The sequence below is a fragment of the Euleptes europaea genome, chromosome 2, assembly GCF_029931775.1.
Source record: "Euleptes europaea isolate rEulEur1 chromosome 2, rEulEur1.hap1, whole genome shotgun sequence".
Lineage (NCBI taxonomy): Eukaryota > Metazoa > Chordata > Lepidosauria > Squamata > Sphaerodactylidae > Euleptes > Euleptes europaea.
Genome location: NC_079313.1, coordinates 114831483 through 114857119, shown reverse-complemented (window position 1 = coordinate 114857119; position 25637 = coordinate 114831483). Strand labels below are relative to the sequence as shown.

At 45.1% G+C, this 25637-nt stretch overlaps 1 protein-coding gene across 2 annotated transcripts in view; it reads right to left on the bottom strand.

The window, feature by feature from the left end:
• The window catches only part of RIMS4 (regulating synaptic membrane exocytosis 4), a 94151-nt gene that overhangs the window by 27408 nt on the left and 41106 nt on the right, over window positions 1–25637 (bottom strand). The window contains exon 2 of one of the 2 annotated variants that reach the window (XM_056845014.1): window positions 945–1083. In XM_056845014.1, the coding sequence (XP_056700992.1) occupies window positions 945–1083 (139 nt within the window). The remainder of the gene's footprint in view (window positions 1–944; window positions 1084–25637) is intronic. The other variant, XM_056845015.1, reaches the window with a different exon arrangement.

The following is a 25637-nucleotide window of genomic DNA, read 5'->3' as shown; positions in this document are numbered from 1 at the left end:
CGGATAACCTACAAGAACCAAAGTTAGAAGCAGTTCATCTTACCCTCTGTAAGCTCTAGCCCTGCGGCAAACCCATAAACAGATTCCAGCAGACGGCAAGTCCACGAAAGCAGTTTTATTGATTAGACTCGACAGGTTACAGAAGCCATATTCAGAATGACACTAGTAAGGAGCTAAGGCAAGGCACATGGCACATATGGAAAAGCAAAAGGAGATAACCAGTAACCCAGGCAACCCCCCTCCCAGAGGCAGGAAGGAGTACTTGGCAATTCCCACACTAAAGGAATCTATGAAGGACTCTAAGAAGTCTAAACACGGGGCACGGACTGGCCTTGGAGAGAACTGCAAAACAACACCTGGGAGCACAACCATGAACTGCTCCTGACACCCTCATAACAATCCTGAACGGTAGATCAGACTGAGGGATAATGACTGGCCCAAGGTCACCAGAGACTTCTTCATGTCAGGGCAGGGATTTGACAAGCTCTCCCAAGTTCTATTCCAGCACTCTAACTACAAATAAAACCCACTTTACATAAATTAATATTTATATTCCTCTTTTCCTCATGGCTCAAGATGGCTTACAAATCACAATTAAAACATTACAATTTAAAACCACACGATAACACTCCAGATCACACCCTTCTCCCACATGTGAATAGAGTAGACACAAGAAAGAAAACGCAATCACCATCATCATCTTTAGTCTGGCCATATGTCACATTAAATTCAGTCAGCGTAATGGTAAGATTCAACAGGCTTGGCCCGGACCCATGTTTCCCCTAACATAACCCAGAATCCACTGCAATGCGCAGCATTTCCTCGGCAAACAAGGTGATGTGGAAACTGTTTCCCTGCAGGCATAACATTTGACAGCAAGTAGAGAAAGGTATTTAGTGGGTCTAGAGGGGAAAACAACGGTTCCTAGCCAGCTTGTAACTTACTTTCCTTCAGACCCGTAGCTGTTCATACTTTCCTCAATGGATTCATGGCTGGCTTGTCGGATGGTTCGGCTTGGCATCTCAACAGCCAGACCGGTTTCTGTGCTCCGCTGGATTGCACCTTTGAGTTTCCTGCCATCTTCTAAAGCCAAGAGGGATGGGAGAGGGAAGAGAGAATGGAGAGGGACAGAGAAGAGGAGAAAGAGATTAGGCAATAAAATGGGACACGCAATAAGCTTAACAAGGAGACCTTGCAAACAATACTTGGGCATCTGAAAACTATAACATACTAGAATCAGGAATTCACACCATTGATGCAATAAAAAAGGAGTTAAAACTACCGTGTCATTTTGCTTATGGTAAAACAATAATCGGAGTGGTTAGCTACGTGAAGAGCTACATTCCAGTGCATGCAACTAGGCTTAACTTTCCTTTGGAAAGTTTGTAAGGAATGCTGAGTTCATCTGAGTTCATAATGAAGCATATAAACAAATGAAACTGTCTGATCACTGGACTATGAAACCCAGTACTGTTCGCTCCTGTTTGCATCTGTTGAAAGAAGAGCCACTTAAGTTAGAGGAAGGTTTCTTACCCTGAAGAAAGTCTTCAGACTTTGCTAAGTGGAGTGGTAAGATAAGGGCCACAGAGAGACAGATGGACTTTATTCAGAAACTGAAAATCTATACATTTTCCATCCTCATTAGTTTCACATGACATTATGTTTTTTTTGGTGGGGGGGATTTGATCATAAACACCAGAAGAGTGGCTACTTTTGCTTTGCTTTTTTTGCTTTCCTTTTGGAAGAGAAATTGTTAGTTATTCTGCCAGTCTAGGCCACAACTTTATTAATGAATACCATAACTCACACCCTAGAAACCGGTTTCTCAGAGAGAAAATACTTTCTATTGAGAAGCTATTTGTTAGTCCTGCTGGCGGAATTACAAGGAAGAATCCTTCCATGCCAAGCTAAAACCAACTAGAATGAACAATTTGATACCACAAATTTCCCTTTCCGAAAGGACTAGCCTTTAAAAAGCCATCCTCTTACATTTCCTTTTTGCATTATCCACTCTCACAGCAGTCCGTGTTTCTTAGAATATATTATATTATATAATGAATATGTAACAAGTACCATTAATGCTAATTGCTTTGCCTGACGTCAGAGAAACTGAAAAGTTTCGGCTGACATGCAGTACTTTAAACCGTTAATGCTGACAACGGCTGCACGTTCTTTTAATGAATTGGGGTGGCTGGACTCTCTTTAAAATGTGCCCTGCCATTAGAACACACCGGTCTTTTGTGCAAGGGACCGGTGCCTGCAGTAGGCGTATCACAGCAGGTGAGATAATTACCCCCTCAAACTGCTAACTTGTCACTCTCAAACTAGAGAACACAATGGAAGTTCAGTGATCTGGAAGATCTGGTGCATTTTTAATAACTAGCCTCCCTGCTACATCTTCTGTTCCATCCTTGTCCTCCCTGCCTTCCCTCCTGACTGTGGATACCAGGACTTAATAAACGGTGCCTAGGGTTGCCAACCTCCAGGTAGTAGCTGGAAATCTCCTGCTATTACAACTGATCTCCAGCCGATAGAGATCAGTTCCCCTGGAGAAAATGGCCGCTTTGGCAATTGGGCTCTATGGCATTGAAGTCTTTCCCCTCCCCAAACCCTGCCCCCCTCAGGCTCCGCCCCAAAAACCTCCCGCCGGTGGCAAAGAGGGACCTGGCAACCCTAACGGCACCATATGGGTCACTGGTTAATCTACAGATTTTTATACTTATATTGTATTAGAGGTTTTAACTGTAATTTATTGTATATTATGATATCATTTCAAATTAGAATATTGTTGATGTTATATTGATGTGAGCCGCCCTGAGCCAGACTTTGGATGGGATAGGGCAGGATAAAAATTTAATATAACAACAACAACCTGCTAAATAGCAGCCAGTGGGGGGAAGGAGTTAAGAGTGGGACTTTTCCCTACCATGCTGTTTTACTGACCTCAAATAACCCCCCTTTGGGAGCTCTTATGTGTTCTGTTGTGAGGAACATACAGACAACTTGTCAGTTTCCTGTTTCAGTGAAGTCACCTTCTAAATAGTAGGGGGGCTGTTTAAGGGCAGGAAAATGGTATGGAAGCAAAGTCTTAACTTCCCCGTGCCACAGCTTCCATCTCAACCAGTCCCTTATGGCTCCTATTTGGAGGGGGGGGAGGTTAGATGTGCTACAGAAAGTGGGTGGAGCCAGGTGGGGCTTTGGCCCAGCAAGTCCTCTCATTGGCCATTGGAGACTTGATTGGCTGTGCCACCATAGCACAAGGATCTTCCCTGTGTGATTGACGGTCAGCTGCAGCAGCCGTTTTGTGGCTGGTTTCACCTCCTGCAGCAGCCATTTCTGTGGCTGTGCCCACCATCTGGTGTCAAAATTCCCAAGGTTCCCATGGGCTCAAAAAGGTTGGGGACCCCTGCTTTATCCTACCCCACACTGATAAAGTTGATGAGCTACTTGTATTTCCGGAGCTCTGTCCATAATAAATAAAAAGGCTTATTGCGGACATAGTTTATCAACATTTCGACAAAATAGAATGGTGCGTCCAAACCAGTTTCTGTATCTCCAGTCCTACATTCAATGTCAACTATATGTAATTCAGCAAAAAGGGCCAGGGACGTGGCAAAACAACCCAGAGCTCACTTGGAGCTGAGCTCAGGTTTATTCCCAAACCCAACATACATGCTGCTAAGAAATTAATATGCACCCCATCAGAACAAAAGGCCACTGTGGAAGTGATTACGGTCTGGAAAAGAGTTTAAGAAGAGCTGTCTTTACATAAGCAGTCATGCTGATCTTGATTACTTAAATAAAAGATACCGCTCTGATTACAATCCAAGATTAAAAGTAGCCACAGATTCAGCATTGGACAGCTTGGCAGGCCCAGCTGTTCACTGAATTCTGTACACAGCTTTCATATCCAACTAGTTGAGGAATTAAAGGCTGCCAGCTTCCCTTTTTGGTTTGAAGGACAGATCTTGATAATATATAGTGAATTCTATTCCAGCAGAATGGGGTGACTTCACACAACCAGGGTTTTTGTTTTCCCCACATGGTTGCTCCACGGTGGCATTATCAAGATAGGATGGTTGGTTTAGTTATCAGAGAGAGGGAAGGTGGCATGATATAGCCCGATCTCATCAGATCTTCGAAGCTAAGTAGGGTTAGTACTTGGGAAGGGAGACCACCAAGGAAGTCTCTGCAGAGGAAGGCAATGGCAAACCACCTCTGCTTCTCACATGCCTTGAAAGCCCCTGGTTGCCATAAGTTGGCTGCAAATTGACTGCACTTTACACACAAATGGTAAACTGGTGTTTAATGACCCAATGTGCATCACTATACAACTTACCACATCCTGGCTCGGTCTACTACTGAAGGTTCTCCAGGGTATGAAACATCACAATTTGGGTAAGACAGCTCATCCTAAGTCAACCTAAGATAATTTATATAATTGTCCATTTCGAAAAGTAAGTGCATTCTCTGTGCTTATGCAAAGAACACTTTTTTATTTGGGGGTGGAATTCAACCCCCCAATGTTTTATTTTGAATGTAAGATTTTTCTGCAGACCTAGGGGATCTCCCAACTCTGTGGAAGCATCTGTTTGGGGTAAGTAGTCCTGACCCGCAGATTTAGGTATCCACAGCTGGGGGACACACTTGGGAATTAAATATATAGATTCCTAGACAGTTGCCCAGAAGTGACATCACATAATCCTCCCCCCCACCCTCCCAGACACCTCCTTCAAAATTTCCCAGCATTTGATGAGGCACTGCTGGCAACCCTAACCCTGATTACCACAGCCATTTCCCACCCCAAATGTAATAATGGTAAAATAAAAGCCTATCTTGCAGAGTTAGTAAGAGCCCTGCTGGATCAGACAAAGAGCCATCTAGTCTAGCTTCCCCTTTCTCACAGTGGCACAGGTAAGGCTGGGATGCCAACGAGAAGAGCATAAAGACAACCCTCCTCTACAGTCAATCTCCCGCAACTCATATTCAAGGATACACTGCATGTCTTCATGAAGTTGTCTAACCCCCTTCTGTCAAAGCATGACTGTCAAGTGGGGTTGCCAACCTCCAGGTGGGGGCTGGGAGTCTCTCAGAATGACAACTGGTCTCCAGACAACAGTTCCCCTGGAGAAAATGGCTGCTTTGGAGGATGGACTCAATGGTGTTATACCCTGCTGAAGTCCGTTCTGAGGCTCCACCCCCAAATCACCAGGAATTTCTCAACCCAGAGTTGGCAACACTACCATCACTACATCTTCTGGCAGTGACTTTCATAAATTAATTTTGCCTTTCATGCAGAAGTTCTTTCTTTAATCTGTACTTGATCTACTGCTGATAAATGTATCTGGTTACCCCCAATTTCTAGTATTTGGAGATAGGGACGGAAAATATTTTCTCTATGTACTCCTCCCCCAACTTATCACTAATTTCACAAACATATCCCTACCCACACTAAAGCTCCCCAAAGTCTTTCACATTTCCTACAAACCATTTGTCAATAGTCCTATGAGGAAAGGTTGAAAGAGCTTGGTATGTTTAGCCTGGAGACGACTGAGAGGTGATATAACCATCTTCAAGTATTTGAAGGGCTGTCATATAGATGGTTCTGAGTGGTTTTTTGTTGCCCAGAAAGTCGGACCAGAACCAACGGGTTGAAATTAAATCAAAAGGGTTTCTGGCTAAACATTAGAAAGAACTTTCTAACAGAGTGGTTCCTCAGTGCTTCCTTGGGAGGTGGTGGGCTCTCCTTCCCTGGAGGTTTTTAAGCAGAGGCCAGATGGTCATCTGTCAGCAATGCTGATTCTATGAGCTTAGACAGATCATGAGAGGGAGGGCAGGAAGGTTTGCATCAGTGTTTGACTCTTGTGGCCCTTCTCTGCATGCCCAGGGTAGTGCGAAATCCCACTTTGGGGTCAGGAAGTAATTTTTCCTCCAAGCCAGATTGGCCAGGCATCCTAGAGAGGTTTTTTTTGGGGGGGGGCATATTCTGGGCCTGGAACAGGGGTCACTAGGGTGGTGGTGGGAGGTAGTTGTGAATTTCCAGCATTGTACAGGGGGTTGGACTAGATCACCCTGGTGGTCCCTTCCAACTCTATGATTCTATGACAATTCCTTCCTTCCTTCCTTCCTTCCTTCCTTCCTTCCTTCCTTCCTTCCTTCCTTCCTTCCTTCCTTCCTTCCTCATCAGTCTTAGTGCTTTTCTTCTCCTGGCTCCCCAGTTCTTTAATTTAAAATTCCATTTGCTGTGACTGCCATTCATTTTTTTCTCAGTTTGGGTCCATATTTGGCTTCCTCAGTAATGGCACAGGAGGAAATTAATTTAGTGGGTTGTAGAAGTATCTCTGAGTGGTGCCTTCAATATCTGCACGATTAAGTGCTATTGATTTGAGGTTGAATAGAAACCAAATGAATTTAAAATGAATTTGCTTACAGTCCAGGATTTCTTCTTCTGTTTTGTTCAAATTGTTCATTCATGGATCCAGAATTTATGTACAAATAGAACTTAAGCAAACTGACAATTGTTTTTGTGAGCACAGAACAACAATGGAGACCTTTGTGTTTAACTACACAAAACCAATTAACTAATAAAGCCACATACAAAATAATATTTTAAAAATCCAGTTGCTCTTTTAAAAGATGCAACTGGACTTTCTTAATTTTATTTCCTAAAAAGACTAAAAGAATTATTATCTACAAGGTCCAAGCAAATGTGTACTTGGAATGAGTATAGAAAACTGGAGATTTGGGGATGGAGCCTGGGGAGGATAGAGACCTCAGTGGGGGGGTGGGGGGCAATGCCATAGAGTCCACCCTACAAAGCACTCATTTTCTCCAGGGGAACTGATCTCTGTAGTCTGGAGATCACCTTTAATTCTGGGAGATCCCCAGGCCATCCTGGAGGCTGGCATCACTATTTCATAGTCCCAGGAGGCTAATTGAGCCTTGGGTCGCCCTCAGCTGAGGTCTGTGTTTTATTGGATTGTGAACTCGGCTTCCTGATTGCCTTTTCTCAGTGCATTCTACCTTATCAAATATCCCATCTGCTTAGTCATCTGGGTATTCCTTACAGAACTGACTCCTAATATCATTGTAATGGTGTCACACACACACACACCCCGCCAGGGACCAGCAGGAGGGATGCAAACTGCCAAATTAACTTTTTGCAATGAGTGCAGGGATGTTAAAAGGGAGCCAGTGCCAGCGTTTCTCCAGCAGATTTCCCATGCGCCCTGGCACGTGCTGCAGGAACGTGGCAACCTGCTCCTAGAACTTCCAAGGAGTCAGGAACTTAGGGTGATTTTGTCAACCTTCAGCAACTGCCTCTGAAAACCCAAACCTGATATTTCCATGCGTTGGATTTTAAAAAAATTGACTTGCCATTATCTCCGCTTACAGTATTGTTGCCTGGTTGATGTTGCGGGTCAGGTTTCTTGCTTTGTTGTTCTTGTGTTTTTTTTTTAACAGTCCCCCCCCCCCCCACACACACACACCTTTTCTGGCTTATTCAGATGCAAAGAGCACAATTGCCTGTGGACTGTTTGCCAGGAGGCATTTCATTAACACGTCCATTCTGAGCTGAACAGAAGAATCCCTTTGGTCCAGAATACAACGGATAAAAATAGCATTTCCAACAGAACGGCAAGAATACCGAACACCTCGACGCACAGAGCAATTGGCCTTCCGTAGGAATCTGGCACAAGCTTCGCCTCCCTTACTTTTGGTTGGCAACATGTATTTGTATTTCTTTAGCAGGCGACATTGCTTAGAGGAGAATTTTTGTTTTGGGGAGGAAGTGGCACAGGCAGGAACCAGTGACTGAGGTACTGTTTCTGAATGCCGTTTAACCCACTGAACTCTACGCCCGCTTGGGTGGAAGACTGAATGTGCCTCTGACAGGCATGTCAAGGGCGTCTGTCTTAATGGGCTCAGCGTTCTGCCAGCGCTTGAAGCCAGGCATTTTATACTGCGCCCAGGAACCAGCAACAATAACAATGATGGTGCTGAAATAATCGAGTGGGAAAAGGACAGAAAATGGCAGAAGAATGTGTCAGTTTGCTTCATTCTCTGGGCTGTCATTTGAGTCACTGGAGGCCTTCCAGAATACGCACAGTTTAGAGCCGCAACCTGAAGAGCAGCAACCTGTATGCATGACCCCATTAACACACGCCAGAGAACAAGGTGCTAGAATGGATTTCAGAATGGAGAATGGAATGCACCACTTCAGACGGCGGGTGCAAAATTCCAGCTCTGACTGTTCATTCACATATTTTTAAAAACCATTCTGTACAAACGCAACAGGGAGAAACCTTCTGCCTCTTTAGGGTTGCCAGGTTCCTCTTTGCCACCAGCTGGAGGTTTTTCGGATGGAGCCTGAGGAGGGCGGGTTTTGAGGAGGGGAGGGACTTCAATGCCATAGAGTCCAATTGCCAAAGCAGCCATTTTCTCCAGGTGAACTGATCTCTGTTGCCTGGGGATCAGTTGTAATAGCAGGAGATCTGCAGCTAGTACCTGGAGGTTGGCAACCCTACGCCTCTTCTCTTTGCTTCCTGTACTGTGTTTCTATTGGCAGGGGATTTCTATACACGGGAGCATTCCAAAATGTGACCCCTGATCCACCTGCAGTCTGAAGTGGTGCAGTCCATTCTGTTCCCTCAGCATTTTATCACTATACTCCCTCCTCGGCGTGTGTCCTGTGTGGATCCTTTCCCTCTGGTGCCAAGGAGGGAACATGGCAGCCACTGCTCAAGTTCACAAAAACTGCCTGACGGGGGGGAGAGGGCACCTGAAAATCCTGGAATCCTGGCATGCAAAACAGGCACCACAGTGGTGTTGCGATGTCACTTCTGGTGAAAACCTAGAAGTGAGGTCAGTGCCCTGACATAGGATCCCACAAAAACCCTTGTGTGGAAAGTGGTTGCAACATTGCATGTATTTGCCTCCCCTACAGCTCTTGTTAGTTGCCAGCACTCAGTTGGCAACCCTAATTTCGCTCCATAATCAACAGCTTCAAGGCACGGCCATTCATTATCTAACCATATTGCATTTCATGGCTGCTAGAGAACATGCTAAAGTCCTCAGATGGAGTTGGTAAAGCAGAGACTTCAGCAGGGGTTGGGTGGTATGCAACTGAACCCACTTTGGATGGTGTGGAAGAGAACTGTTCCTCAATGGAACAGGCTTACTCGAGAGGTGGTACTCGCTCCTTTCCTGGGGTTTTTTAAGCAGAGGCTAGATGGCCATCTGTCAGCAATGCTGATTCTATGACCTCATGAGAGGGAGGGCATCTTGGCCATCTTCTGGGCATGGAGTAGAGGTCACTGGGGGTGTAGGAGGGCGGTAGTTGTGAATTTCCTGCATTGTGCAGGGGGTTGGACAAGATGACCCTGGTGGTCCCTTCCAACTCTATGATTCCATGATTCTATGACTACCCCTGTAGAGACCTGAGGGATATCATTGAACCCTGCAGTTTTGTTAGAAGGCCAAGCAAACACAGTGTCAAAGAACGCTTTCTATGAGCTGTGTCTGTTGCAGAAATTGCTTCCCTTTCTCCACTCTGTGGATCTGGCCATGCTGATCCATGCTGTTGTAATCTCAAGGTTAGACTACAGCAATGTGCTTGGTGCGAGCCTGCCCTTGAAAACTATTTGGAAGACACAACTAGTGCAAAAAAGGGCCACTCGCCTTTTGTTTAGAGAGTGCAGATGATGGGATCATATTACTCCCATCTTGAAACAGCTAAATTGGCTACTGCTGTGCTTCCAGATCCAATTTAGGGTGGTTTTTTTAGTCCATTTGCCACCTCAGAGCTTCCCAAAGTCTCCTCCTTGCTGAACCCTCCCTGCAGTCTGTCCAATAGTACAGGTCTGTTCCTTTTCAGTAGCAGCTCCTTTGCTGGAACGTCCTGCCTGAAATGGTGCAAAAGTTTCCTATGGTGTCTACTTCTTACAGCAAGCACTACAGCTTTCCCGTCTTTAACTTGGAGGCTTTTCATGTTTGTATATAAACACCTATGCTTTGATTTTTCCTCTATGTGGCTTTAATGTGACACATTGTCCCCCTACAGGCCTTTAGTCCCCTGAAACAGATGTGATTTCCTGGCATCCTCACATTGTCAAGTTCTAACCCATCCCCATTCACATGACCCAGACTAGTCAATCCACCATCCTTTAGGAATGAGTCATCCCAGACAAGATAATCCCCAGCTCCTCTTGGCTTCCCCCCAGGAGAACAGCTTTTCTGTGACCTTTTAGATATTAAGTTCTGGCAGTCTAGTTCCATTTTGATTCAAATGGATCCCAGCTTCTTTGTACAGGGTTGGCTTGTCCCAAAACCTTCCCCAACGCTTGACAAATCTAAACTCTTTGAACCCCTAATCTCTGTCTCTTTAGCTGGCCCTGTGCAAACAACAGGCAGTATTTCTGAAAATATTGTCTTGGATCCCCTGGTTTTTAACTTGCTTCCTAGCAACCTAAATTTTCCCTTTAGAACCATGTGACTACATTCTTCAGCATCCTCTTTGTCAACGTGCTCTGGCTTCCTCCCTGTACAACTCATCAGCCCATTTAGATAGTAAATGATGTCTGCAACCTTTGCTTCAATCAGTAAAGTCTCCATACAGTTAAAATGCCCATCATACAACCTCACACAACAATCTGATACAAACAAGTGCCCTCTGTCCCTCTATCCCCAGAGGGGGAATCCTTGGCACAAAATAGGGTTGCCAGGTCCCTCTTTGCCTCTGGCGGGAGGGTTTTGGGGTGGAGCCTGAGGAGGGTGGGGTTGGGGAGGGACTTCAATGCCATGGAGTCCAATGGCCAAAGAGGCCATTTTCTCCAGGTGAACTGATCTCTATCGGCAGGAGATCAGTTGCAATAGCAGGAGATCTCCAGCTAACCCTAGCACAAAAATATCAGTTTACCATCTGAGTCATTTGGGTCCTTTCTATATGATCATTTCTCTCCCACTCATCCTACCCATCTTCACTTCCCCTGACAGCAGAGGAGCCAGGAGAGAAGGATGCCTTTATCAGGTCTCCAAAAGTTTCTTCTACATACCTCTCAGCTTCTCCAGGTCAGCAGCATGAGCCTCAAAGGTACACATTACTTCCCTGAGAGGCATCAGCTCACTGTACTGAGCAGAAATTCACAACTTCTGCCTCTCAGGCATGCAACACATTGGACAGATCACACACCTCTGCTACTTTTTTACCTTCATGACTGGTTTTTGCCTTTTAACTTATTCTTTGAATTTACGGTGTTTATTTGAACACATGAAGACATAACGACGGTGCCTTATCAGAGCATTGCCCTATCAAGGTTACTATTGCTACTTTGATGGGCAGCATTCTCAAGGGTCTCAGGTAGTGGTAAAGTTGCCAGTTGCAGCTGGCACCTACCAGGAGAAACTCGGATGTGGGGACAATCTCTTTGGCATCATGCCGATGCAAAATGTCACTTCCAGCACAAAATAAGAAGTGATGTCATTGCATTGGGGCAATGCTCTAGGATTCGCCACAAACTCTATGGTAAAATCTCCCTGTAAAGTGAGGGCAGGGAATGGGAGTACAGTGTGGAGAGGTCTCTATAGTGGAAGACCTGATCCCCAGGCAGCAATTTTTCACATAACCTACTACTGGGTCATTTTAGTGGGAGATGCTAGGGATTGAACCTGGGGTCTTCTGCGTGCAAAGCAGATGCCCTACCACTGAGCCACAGCCCCTCTTCAATTGCAAATTGGAGAGGGGCTGTGGCTCAGTGGTAGGGCATCTGCTTTGCACGCAGAAGACCCCAGGTGTGTCTGGGAAGTGTCTGGAAAAAGGCAGTCAAATTCAAAAAATGGAAAGTGTCTGGAAAAAGGTAGTCAAATTCAGCAACAGGGCAAGAAAGCCAGGGCACTAGACTCCAGCCCTCTCCAATTGCAAATTGGAGAGGGCTGGAGTCTAGTGCTTTGGCTTTCTTGCCCTGTTGCTGAATTTGACTACCTTTTTCCAGACACTTTCTGACTGGAGCTCTAATGCTTACAGATAGCCCTCTATATACACAGTTATGGCAAAACCATCACCATTTTGTAGCCAACCACAGTAATCACACAGTATGATGTGTGACAGTGTAATCCCATGCACAGTACTCTGGTCTAAACTCATTGAGATGAATGAGCCTAGACTGGACTAACTCCATACAGGACTGCACTGTATGTTTGTGTCTATGGTGATTGCAGAATTCACTTGGTTTAAAATAAAACCCACTTGGGAGTTCCAGACAGTGGTTTTTGGAACGTAGTCTGTGTCGTTGCCACATAGGAACACAGAATCGCTAATGAGCTCTTCCTGCTCACATCTTAGAGCTCTGCTCCAGGAAATGAACTTGTGTGGCCTCCAGGATCCACCTACACAAGTTATTTTTCATGAATGGGGTCTATAGCCAAGACATAGAGTGACAATAAATAATTACAGACCAAAGCTTGCTTCCTCACCCAAAGAACTCCTTGCATGTAGAAAAGAAGCATATCCTGAAAAGTGCAAGGCTAGAATTATCCCCCACCCGCTAGAATCTTCCCCTCCTCCCCCCCCCCACCAGAGAGGACCTGACAACCCTATTCTTCCTAGTTTTCTAAAGATGCATACTTCATATGAAGCATGAATGAAAGCCCACTGTAGGTCTGTATTGATCCCTTTTTGGTCAGATAAATCAGATATACAACCTTCCTTGGGGAAACAGACGCGGAAAAGAAGACAACTGTCCAGCGTGTTGACTAGTTAGTTCTTGTGACAATCATAAAGCCACCACATGCTCTCCTGCACAGAACAGTATTTCAGGTTTCTAATGAGCACTTTGTATTTCTTTTTAAATGGCATACAGCTGAAAGTCTTATCAGAATTCAGTTGTTGGTTATTTGGGGTAAACTGCAAAGCTACCATTACCAGCTACACCTTCTAAACGTATGGTGTGAGTCTTGAGGCTCCAGAGCTCCAGAATTATTTGCCCCGAGATTCTGGGGATCCTGCATATGCTGTCTTGAATCCCATGATGCACTAAAGGTGGGATTTAGATGAAATGAAATAATGCTTGCAACTTCCACCTTTTCGTCCTGTGTCTCTTCCTATAGCTTGGTCATACAGCCTCTCTTATAACTACTTTTTAGCCTTGTGTCTTTTTGCCTCTTTATAGATGCATCTGTAATCCAAAGTATCTATTTGGACCTGCAGCCCTTCTTCATTGCTTCCCTGTGGCCATCGGCTAGATAACGCTTGAAGGAAGAACTAATCAGCAACAGGCCAGGTAATGTATGCCATGGCTATTTTTCCATGGCGATACTGCTCCTCCCTCAGGGGGCTGGTGAGATTGGTAGGGAAAATAACTACCTCAGTCACTTGGCCCATCTGATTATAGATATTCCTACAGCCATGAAACCTTTTCAGAGGCTCAAAGGAAGTAGACTGAAGGCAATGGTGGTGGTGGCGGCAGTGGTGGTGGGGAGATCATGGTGAAAAGCTCTGCCTCCATCTGTTTGTGTCCATCAGAATGTACACAGACTACATGCATAGTATGTATGTATACAGACTACATGCATAGACTGATGCATTTGGGAATCCTGGAAAAAGCAAGGTTCTCCATGCCATATGCATGTTTATGGGTATATATACTTTCTAATAAATGTTCCTAAGTCAAGGGTGGAGCATGCCACCCCAATCACCTTCCCCCCTCCATGCACATCCATTGTACCCCACTAAACATCTGAACAGGGCCATTATTGGAGCAGCATGCGCTACAAACAAAAGAGAGGGTGTGGGCTGGCAACTGTAATGCTGCATCAGTGCAAGGACTAGAATTACCAACTCTGCATTGGGAAATTCCTGGAGATTTGGGGGTTGAGTTGGAAAGGGCAGGGACCTCAACGGAGCATGCCATAGTGTCCACCCTCCAAAGAAGCCATTTTCTCCAGGGGGGGGGCTTTCTATAGTCTGGAGATCAGCTGTAATTCCAGGAGATCTCTAGAACCCATGTGGAAACTGGCAACCCTAACAACCACAGACCTTTGACACCAGCTAGCAATCTAAATGTTTGACAGTTCAAATGTTGAGTTCCCTAATAGGCAGAGGTCCTATTAGTAGATATGTTTAACAAGTCATTTGGGTAGAATAGAGTTCCTGATGATGCACCATGCCGTCTTCTGAAAGACTGAGAGTACTATGGAAGGAATTCAACCGTAGGTGGTAAAGTGCTTTGCTATGGCTCTGGTGTTGACCATCTTGAGTATTCAGGGAGGTGGAGAAGCAAGATATTGTGCTTGTGACACAGCAGGACGAAGTATAATTCTGTGGAACTCATTTGTCACATAGCAGCATTCTGCATCCGAATACAGTCTCAAGTGGGGGAGGCTGTGTGTATTCTTTCTGCTTTTATTAATGGGAAGATATCAGGTGGGAACAGATTGATAGGGTGCACTAGAAGCTATTTACAAGAAACAGTGATTAAAACAAGGTCAGTCTGCAGTGAGAAGTTGGAATATTACGGTCCTTGTAAATTATCCCGGTAGCGTTCAGATGATGCAACCTGGCTTCCCTTTCTGTCTGTGGCCTCTCCATCATTATTCATGTTTTAGAGCCTCTGATAATGAACTGGGAAGCTTTTTCAGAATCTAACTCAAACCAGCATTTTCATGCGAGGCAAAAGGGGGAGGGGATTAGCTGGTGGCGAAGAAAATTAATTTAAGAGATGGCATGACAAATTTCCTGTTCTAACTATATTCAGAGCAACATGTCCCTTTTTTGACAGGGCCTGTAATTGCGTTACCATTCTGTACACATTCAGTCACACTGTAACAGCCAGCGACGATTAGGTGAAGGCCCCCAAATCCATATTGGCCCAGAGGTAATAGAAAAATAATTTGCCACACAATTGGTGCAGCACTGACAAGTTGTCTGCTCACATTCTCAGAGGAACACCTACAGTCAACAGAACCAGCCGTGTGGGTGTTAAGGATGCATAGGTAATTTTATTTGTATCTAATTTGGTATTTGGGAGCTTCACAAATATCTCATGGCACAGCAGCGGCAGAAAACCTTATAAGCCAATGCTTCTCTGTCAAGGATGTTCCTAGCCATGCATAAATTAGGAGATGATACTAGTATCTGATACCGGTAAAAATTTTGATCACATATTCCATAGGGTAACTATGTTAATTTTGTATAGCAAAAACAAACAGGAATTTTGTGGCATGCCTCTGTGGGCTATAGTTAGGATTGCCAGGTCTCTCTTCACCACCGGCAGGAGGTTTTTGGGGCAGAGCCTGAGGAGGGCGGGGTTTGGGGAGGGGAGGGACTTCAATGCCATAGAGTTCAATTGCCAAAGCAGCCATTCTCTCCAGGTGAAGTGATCTCTATCAGCTGGAGATCCATTGTAATAGCAGGCGATCTCCAGCTAGTACCTGGAGGTTGGCAACCCTAGCTATAGTCCATAAAACTTTATGCTAGAATACAGTGTATTAGTTTCTAAGGTGCCCCAAGACTCGGTCCCAAGCATCGGTCCCAAAATATTATCAGATCATAACTCTATAGAAGTGGTCTGGGTTCGAGGAAAAATAGGACTGAGAAGATGGAAATTGAATGACCAGATAATACGTAAGAAGCCAGTTTTTGAGCAATGCAAAAAAGATATAACAGAGTTTTTTCTTCATAACAATACACCAGATGTGCCAAGCGTTACCATTTGGGATGCGAGTAATGCTTTTCTTGCGGGGAAGACTAATCGCCTTTAACGCTAAAATTAAGGAAGACAAAGAAAAAACCTACAAAAATCTTTTAGAACGACTGAGAGTACTAGAAAAAAGCAACCAGAGCAAACCAACTAAAAAGGTGTCTCAGGAAATAAAATTGACTAAGCATAGAATAGAGGCAATAGAAACGGAAGAAATACAAAAAAAAAAAAATCAAATATGCCAAACAAACATACTTTGAGAAGGCAAACAAACCTGGAAGATACCTAGCTAACCAATTAAGACAACAGGAGACAAAAAGGAAAATTCTTGGAGTAAAAAGCAATGGGAAAACATCCAACAGACAAGAGGAAATTGATCATACTCTCTCAAGGCACAGTTAGGTCTGCAGTACACAAATATTTATTATTTTGTACACTACCTAAAGCACCCATCTTGGAAGATGTGAGGAAGTCCTGTGATGACTTTTGAAAAGGATAAAGACATTTAGGGAAGGAAAGACCGAATGGTATAACCTGATCTCATCAGATCTCAGAAGCTAAGCAGGGCTGGTACTTGGGAGACCACCAAGGAATATGGTTCCCATTTGCCCAGTTATGGCAGGCAATACCCACCAATTAACCAGGCTGCCCACCGACCCTCAGCTATGTCAGTGAGTAGAAGCAGGCCAGCTGAAGGGGGGGGGAGTGATCTGCACACGGGGCGCAATGACATCACTTCTGGGTTTACTCCGGAAGCACCAGGATCATGACGGAGATGCTCTAGCACTCTCCCCCCAAAACTCTATGATTTCCAAAGAGTTTTTGGAGGACATTGGTCTATCAAGTAGTTTCAGGCGAAGGTAGCTCCCTATCATACCAAAGGGAGCTATGACTCTCAAAAGCTTATACCCCGAAAATCTTGTTGGTCTCTAAGGTGCCAATGGACTTGAATCTATCTCGAATCTGGGTAGAGTTTTTGAGGACATTATTTGCTAGAGCATCCTGGCGCGATGCCAGTGATTCCAGGGTAAACCCAGAAGTGATGCCATCGCACCGCATGTGTGGATCGCCGCCCCCATGAAGCTCCCATTTGTGGCCGGGGCAACCCCCACCAAGGAAGGTCCTGCAGAAGAAGGCAATGGCAAACCACCTCTGCTTCTCGCTTGCCTTGAACACCCCTTGCTTTGGTCACCATACATCAGTTGCAATCTGATGGCACTTACTTAAGTAAGGGCATTTAGAAGATGAAATCAGTGGTAATTTGCTACTGAACACCGGATGGTGGGAATAAACAACTGAAGAGGACCACCATGCCCAGTTTGTGAACTCCCCCAAAGCCATAGTCAGAAACAGGATGGTGAACTAAATGGACACCCAGTAAGGCAATAGATACATTCCGAGAACTGATTAATATTTTATTTATTTTCCAAGTATTTTCTTCAGGCCCACAGAAAGACTTCACATCCATTTATTCCAAAGATCCCCTCCCCTTGCTTTGTAGATTCTGGTGATGACTCTTTGGAAGGGAGATCCCTAATGGTGTGGAGGGTTGTCAAGTGCCTACAAAACAAAGCTTTCTTGTATGTGCTCCAAATTCTAAGAATACTCGGTTTTCACAGTGCACACTGAAAATAATTTTCTGGATTCCCCTGCACAGTTCTCCTTCTGGAGAACTCCTACTTTCACTATTTTCCCCATATTTCAGTGGGGTCCATCAAAGTCAGCATTGTCTACTCAGACCAGCAGTGGCTCTCCAGGGTCTCAGGCAGAGGTCTTTCACATAACTTACTTGCCTAGTCCCTTTAACTGGAGATGCCGGGGATTGAACCTGGGACCTTCTGAATGCCAAGCAGATGCTCTACCACTGAGCCACAGCCCCTCCACTAATGTTTACATGTTATGGTTACATAGCAAAGGACAAAAGATAGTAGCTTGCTAATGGTCAAGCCAATGGGGTTTGCATTTAAGTCTCACACATGTAATATCTTCTTGGTAACATTTGCTCATATGCTGTAGCAATTTATTTTTTAATGTCTGGCAGAGCAGTGCCAAGTATAGGTAGATTGCACTCATTTGCAGAACATTTTCATAAATGCAAAATGTTCTTGCTGTGACTGACCTGGCTCATAAATGCCCATAAAAGGCTTAGCCTGTGCCAGCTACTGGGGAGCAATGCCCTATCAAGGGAAATGGCAAGCCCAAATTAAGGGGGAGCCACTCTGACCTTTCTTCCAACCAACATCTGGTAGAGTAACTACAGTGCTCTTCCAATTAATGGCTCACAGCTGGTACACTGGCATTGACTAGACAGCCCATATTTCCATAAAGGAATATCAAAACAACAGAAGAGGCCTTTATTTTCATTGAAGCAACAGACTAATGAAATGGAAGAAGTTTCATTTTTCAGAGTGCTGTAAAACGGGAATAAATCTATAGACAAGGGAAAGGGAAGGACTTTTCATGTTTCTTCTTTCATGCTTTATTACAAAAAACCGAAGTGTAGGAGGCAATTTTGTTCCTCTCTGAACATGTACAATGGAGGAAGGGAGTACAATGTAATCCACTTTGGGTTCTGATGGGGGGGGGGAAACAGAATAAATGAAGTCAGTAAATAAATAAAAGAACACAAGGTTGTATCCTTTTCCCATCTAGCTAGGTATTGTCTACTTTGACTGGCAGCTGCTCTCTAGGGACTCAGTCACAGAAAGGTCTTTTCCACCACCTGCTTCTTGAGATGTTTTAACATTTGACAGCAAGAACTGAACCTGGGACCTTGTGGGTACAGAGCATGTCTCCTTCCACTGAGATATGGTATCCAGTATGACCAGCACTCTCCATGCATAGCTAGAACTGAGTGTACTCCTGTACCTTTAACCACTGTATAGGAAAGAGACTGTAGGAAGGGTCCACATTTCTCATCCTCACAGCGCTATGGCATAAGAATATGAAAAGAGCCTTACCAGATCAGACCAGTGGATTATTCAACCCAACCTCCTCCAGGGTCGCCAGCTGCGGGTGGGGAAATACCTGGAGATTTTGAGGGTGGAGCCTGGGGAGGGCAGTGTTTGGGGACGAGGGGGGCCTCAGCAGGGTATGATGCCATAGAGTCCACCCTCCAAAGCAGCCACTTTCTCCAGGGGAACCGATATTTGTCAACTGGAGATAAACTGTAATAGCAGGAGATCTCCAGCCCCCCCTGGAGGGTGGCAACCACACAGTGGCCAACCAGTTGCCATGGAGGGCCAAGAAACATGGTGTAGAGGTCAAGGCTTTCCCTGGATGTTGCCTCTTTGCATTAGTGTTCAGAGGTTTGCTGTCTCTGACTATGAAGATTCCATTTAGGTCACCTTAGCTAACAGCCATTGATGGGCCTCCTTTCCATGAACCTGTCTAATCTCCTCTAAAAGCCATCTATGACAAGCTGCTGTTGCTAGTTTTCCCTCTTCTACCTAATTACTAGGGCTACAGAAGTCTTTTCCTCTATCACCTGACTGTATTTGATTGTTTTTCATTTGGCTTTTTAGAAACCTTAAAAACATGCATAAAGGACATATAATTTTTCTTGAACTGCAGCTGCCTTTTTCCCCACTGTAAAATATGATCAGAGAGCCAGGGTGGTGCAGTGGTTAAGAGCGGCAGACTGGGTTCTGGAAAACCGGGTTCGATTCCCCTCCCCTCCACATGAAGCCAGCTGGGTGACCTTGGGCCAGTCACAGTTCTCTCAGAACTCTCTCAGCCCACATGGAGGCAGGTAATAGCAAACCAACTCCGAACATTTCTTGCCTTGAAAGCCCTACAGGGTCGCCATAAGTCAGCTGTAACTTGAGGGCATGCGTGTACGCGCACACACACACACACAGGGTTGCCAACCTCCAGGTAGTGCACCAAACATCATAGAAACATACAAATTACAATATACAATGTCAATGAAAAATAGAGGTTGTGTTTACAGCAATAAATAACATCACTCCAAGGTACATAATAAGGTAAGTAAGGTAAGTACAATCATAGCAATATATCTAACAGTGTCTTTTCTATTCACAGCCTGGACCAAAAAGGCTTGAAGTCCCAGGTAAGGCTCACGGTTGGACTCTATGGCATTGAAGTCCCTCCCTTCCCCAAACCCTGCCCTCCTCAGGCTCCGTCCCAAAAATCTCCAGCTATTTTCTAACCCAGAGCTGGCAGCCCTACACACACAACACACAAAATAGGATCAGTTCATGTTTCAAGCCAGGGCAGAACACCACTTTTGTCAGCATCTGAACCGCTTATCCACCTGATATTGCTCTTCCAGGAGCTACACATCTCCCCCCCCCCCCACCCCAAAATACACTTTTGGCTTTCAAAATGCCCTTTGGTTCTATCCACCATGTTTGGAACATCCAGCTTCTAAGCCAAGTGACTTTTAAAGCTTGGATTTTCCATAGATTAAAGAGTGTGATCTACTGTTTGCTTTGTGCCTCTTGAGAAAAGGAAGGGAGGTTGTGCAGCTGTTCGTCAATGCGATGTGAGATCTCCCAAGCCCCAGACTAAGGCAGAAAACAGCCCTAAGTCATAACTGTGAGATGAAGGAGGAACTGCATGCAGTGTTGAGTATTTTACTCCATCACCCTGTACAAACCGAATTAGTTGTTGGAACTCTACCTTAGAAGTTACATCAATCACCCTCCCTTAACGGTGTTCAGACACAGGTCTTTACAAAATGACTGCAGGATGATTTCAAACATCCATCAGGACACGTGCCCATTCCACTCCTGCACGCTTTCCTGTTTGTGGCAAGGGCTCTCTGTAATAGCTATGGAAGCTATTGGCGGTGTCCTCTGCTAGCCACACAAAATCAAAACAAGAGATGCTCTGCTTGTTCCTGGCAGGCTTTTCGGCTGGAACTGCAAATGTTTTCAGCAGGAAAGCCACTGAAGTCAAACCCACAATCAACGAGTAAATAACACTCTATCTAGGGGTGAACAGGCATCATATTTCAGAGAAGCAGGAGTGGTTTGGAAACACCCGCACGGTATTCAGTATAAATGTACCTTTTCTACTCCAACACTGAGTCTGGGGGAGTAGGGTTGCCAACCTCCAGATATTTAGCAAACAAGAGTTAGCCTGATGTAAGTTAGTTAGTAAACAGAGACAGCAGCATAAAATGCAGAAACACTATGATTTGTAACAGTAGTGGTATTATTGCAGCATATCCACTCAAAGTTACATAAATACAAAAGATACTTTCAAAGTAGTATATACATTGATACATATGGGTCAATTTGAAAGCAAATTCACTTGTACATTGACAAGATTAAATAAATCAAATATACTGATTATTCAGTGTCTTGTGGTTCTTCCATTCAAGAGGTGTAGTTCTTTACAGAGGTCTAGGTTATCTCTCTGTTTCGGCTAAGAAGCCTTCCTCAGGGAGCAACGCTGGCAGTTCGTAACTTGAATAATCAGTATATTTGATTTATTTAATCTTGTCAATGTACAAGTGAATTTGCTTTCAAATTGACCCATGTATGTCAATGTATATACTACTTTGAAAGTATCTTTTGTATTTATGTATCTTTGAGTGGATATGCTTCAATAATACCACTACTGTTACAAATCATAGCGTTTCTGCATTTTATGCTGCTGTCTCTGTTTACTAACCTCCAGATATTAGCTGGAGATCTCCTGCTATTACAACTAATCTCCAGCCGATAGAGATCAGTTCACCTGGACAAAATGGCCGCTTTGGCAATTGGACTCAATGGCATTGAAGTCCCTCCCCTCCCCAAACCCCGCCTTCCTCAGGCTCCACCCCAAAAACCTCCCGCCCGTGGCAAAGAGGAACCTTGCAACCCTACTGGGGAGGGAGAGGACCCACCAAGTTTTCTGCAAAAAGCTGGCTGTGGATAGGGATAATGGGTAGGACCTGTGACATCACCAAGATGTACATCCCACCCCATTCCTCAGAGCAGTTTTACAACCATTTTAAATGTTTTTTGGGGGGGAGAGGACAAAGAATGAACACATTAAAGGGTAGCTGCATATTAACACTTCTGAAGATAACAGAGGTGGACAGGCCACCTGTTGGATGAGGAAGGAACACGACTAATGGTGGACTCAATGTTGGAACGGACGCCTCATGCCAGTTGCAAAGCTGGAGGTGTCTGAGATCTCAAGGAGGAAGAAGGCAGCCGGCAAGATGGGAGAGAAAAATAATATGAACAGAGATAGAACAAGAAATCTGGAAACATTAAGAGTATTCTGCCTACCTCTTAACTATCATAGGGGTTAGTTTTAGATCTTGGGAGAGAGAATGGTCTTTAATGCCCTTTTTATTTAACTTTGCTCAGATGTAGTTAGTCAATATGCTCAACTGTACACTTTTCGCACCCAATGACAGCTTGTTTTGGTAAAGTTAGCCTTTTCTGAAAGGGAAACTTCTTATTAAGAAGCAATATACCCCTGAAACCCATTGCTAAGAGGCAACACTTGAGGGGGGGGGTGGGTTGGCTTCTATGCCCTGTTTGTTGGCCCTCCAGGGCAACTGATTGGCCAGTGTGTGAAGATGCTAGACTAGATGGACCCCTGGTCTGATCTAGCAAGGCTCTTCTTATGTTCTCATGAAAGTGGTGGTGTTTGGTCTCTGGCTTAACCCACATTTGAAAGTCAAACTTGACTCATGTTTACCAGGATACATAGAGAAGGTACTACTTGGTTTTGAATAATCCTAAAAAGTGTGCTCTTCAAGGTTTTCCCTATTTCACAGTGGTTGGAAAATGATTATTAATTGATAGAAAAGGCTATTAAGAGACGGGAAGAGGGGGCTGGTTTCAGGCCGCAAGACAAATATATCTCTAATTATTGGCCTAATGGATCTTTAGATGGGGAGGATAAAATGGAAGAGGTGAACACTAGGGCTGTCGATTCGGTCCGAACCGAAAAACAGCCGAATTTCCCTGATTCGGCGGTTTTTAGTTCGGGACGAACCAAACTCAAAAATGGCGGGAAAACGGGGGAGCTGAATTCAGCAAGTTCGGGAGTTCATGAATAAATCTGGCAAATTCGGGGCGCAGCAGCATAACCGTCAGTAAGCAGCATTCTCCCCCAGCCAATCGGTGGCCAAGCTGGGTCTTCTTCTGGCCAGTCAGGATTGAGTACTGGAGGAATCAGCTGCTGCGCGGCCCAGCCAGGGAGAGAAAGAGAGAGAAATCCTTGTGGGGGGATGGGTGTGCACATTCGCTCCTTTCCATGGCTGCAGGGGGCGCATTTTTGGGGGTAGAGACCCCAAACTTTCAGCAGAGTTTCAGACGAGCCTTCTTAAGAGACCCCCAAGTTTTGTAAACATTGGGTCAGGGGGTCCCAAGATATGGGCTCCACCCCTTTTCCCTCCCCCCTTTTCCATTTCCGTGGCTGCAGGGGGCGCTTTTTTGGGGGTGCAGCCCCCAAACTTTCAGCATAGCTTCAGACGAGCCTTCTTAAGAGACCCCCCAAGTTTTGTAAACATTGGGTCAGGGGGTCCCGAGATATGGGCTTTCCCCTTTTCCCTATTGGGATGAATGGATCACCCGATCCTGTATGCATCTCCAGAGCGGCAAATCCAAGGCAAAACCTCCAGTGCTTAAATAGAATCGTATTGGATTACCCATTCCTCCCAGCCCCTCCTGATGGAACAGAAGACAGCCACAGTAAGACCCCTTTGGGGGCTTTAATCTATAATTTTTCTCCTGTGTGTGTGTGGGGGGGGGAGCAGAGTCTGTGTGTGTGTGGGGAGGGAGCAGTTTCTGTGGGGGGGGGGAAGCCAAAGGGGACTTTTGCCCGTTCTGCCTGGGGTGTGTGTGCCCCCTCGAGTCTCTATTTTGATGCTTGCTCAAAACTGGTTTTCAAATGGTGACTTAAAGAATGCATTTGCCTGGTCCCAACTCGAGTCCGATGCAAAAGGGGAAATTCCACCCCCTCCTGCTCATTATGCATAGCTAGCTGCCTCTGTCCCTTTCCATGGTTTGCAAACTCCCAGGTGTCAGGTGTTGCTTTGCATGGTTGCAAACGTGTTGCTTTGCATGGTTGTGTTGCTTTGCATGGTTGTGTTGCTTTGCAGCTGTGTTGCTTTGCAAACTTCTTCGCACCTGCCCCGCCCTTGCTCCCCGCAGCTCAGCTGTTTGTCGGGGCTGGGAGCTTTGTGCATGGGCGGCAAGCTCTGCTCAGAGATGCACATTAAGGGTGGGGGGACCCCTTTTGGGGCCCATATCTCAGCCCCCCAGACCCAATCTTTACAAAACTTGGGGGGTTTGGCAAGAAGGATCCTTTGAAGCTCCGCTGAAAGTTTGGGACCTCTACCCCCAAAAATGCCCCCCCGGAGCCGCGGAAAGGCGCGGTTGTGTTTTTAATGGCTTTATTCGGCTGAATTTTTTTCCCGAACTTTGAATTCGCGCCGAATTGCACAGACCCGAAGTGGGGGAGTTCGGACTTCAGCATATCCTGAATCCAGACGGGCCGAATTCGGCCGAATCTGAACTAAACCGATTTTTTTTTTCAACAGCCCTAGTGAACCCTACATTGAGGTCTAGCCGCTTAAGACCTGGTCCAGTTGAATAAATTCCACATTCCTTATGGGAGAAACCGGCACCTGTGCGGTCGGTTTTACCTCAGTGTCACTACAGATGTGAATGTCTGCCTAATACATTTTTATCCTGCCCTTCCCTCAAAGAGCTCTAAGCAGTATATGTGGTTGCCTGTTTTCCCTTTTCTCCTCACAACAGCCCTATTAGATTCAGGAGAGCGAGAGAGAGAGACTGGCCCAATGTCACCCAGAGATCTTAATGGCTAAGTGGGGATTTGAACTTGAGTCTCCCAGGCCCTAGTCCAAGTCTCTAACCACTAGACTTCACTGGCTTGTATTGTTTGACTTTCTTATCCTCTCTCTTTGTTTTTTTTTAGAAGAAGAAGAGTTGATTTTTATATGCCGACTTACTCTACCACTTAGGGGGGAATCAAACTGGCTTACAATCACCTTCCCTTCCTCTCCCCACAACAGACACCCTGCAAGGTAGGTGGGGTTGATTTTGTGACTAGCTCAAGGTCACCCAGCTGGCTTCGTGTGTAGGAGTGGGGAAACAAATCCAGTTCTCCAGATTGGCCTCCGCCGCTCATGTGGAGGAGTGGGGAATCAAACCCGGTTCTCCAGATCAGAGTCCACCACTCCAAACCACTGCTCTTAACCACTACACCAAGTTCTCCAGAACTTGGATTCTGTTATCCATATCGCATTTTGCTTCTATGAAATCACAGCAGATGCACAGCCTGGGCCACCAGGAGCCAAAATAGCCCCTGCAGACACTGGTATGCCTGGGCATGGTACGTCTGGAGCCTTTGCATTCATATAAGAAAGCCTGGCTGCATTTCCAAAATGTGGCCAGTACAAGAGTCTGTTGCACCAGGCAGCATGAGGACAGCCTTTTCGAGCCAAACTCATTAATAAATCAAAATGACAATAAAACAGTTGGAGGGCAATAAATTATTGAGCAAAAAGCAATTTACTAAGTCAGACGCAAACCTAAACTACATAAGCCGGGAGCTAACGTACACAGACTCTGATTTGCCTGGGGAGGCTTTTATCGACGTGCTATAAATTGCCAGTCTAGTGAACACTAACAGAGATGGAACCTCCAGTTTCTGATTTCACCATTAAAGAAAGAATACGAAGAGCATTCTTTATATACAGGTGGAGAGAGAAAGCCAATATCCATTGGGAGATCTATTTAATGCTGTGATCCCACTATGCTCAAAATCTGAGCACGACATCATCAAAATATTTTTAAGTGTCCTGAGACAGATTTGGCCACTGGGGTAAATTCAGTAGGGAAATCTAGGAATTGATCTTTTCTTTGCCTTACCTTATTCATTAGGCTTATTGCAATTTGAACTTTATTGCTTCCTCAATATGGCTTACCAAACGATAAAACA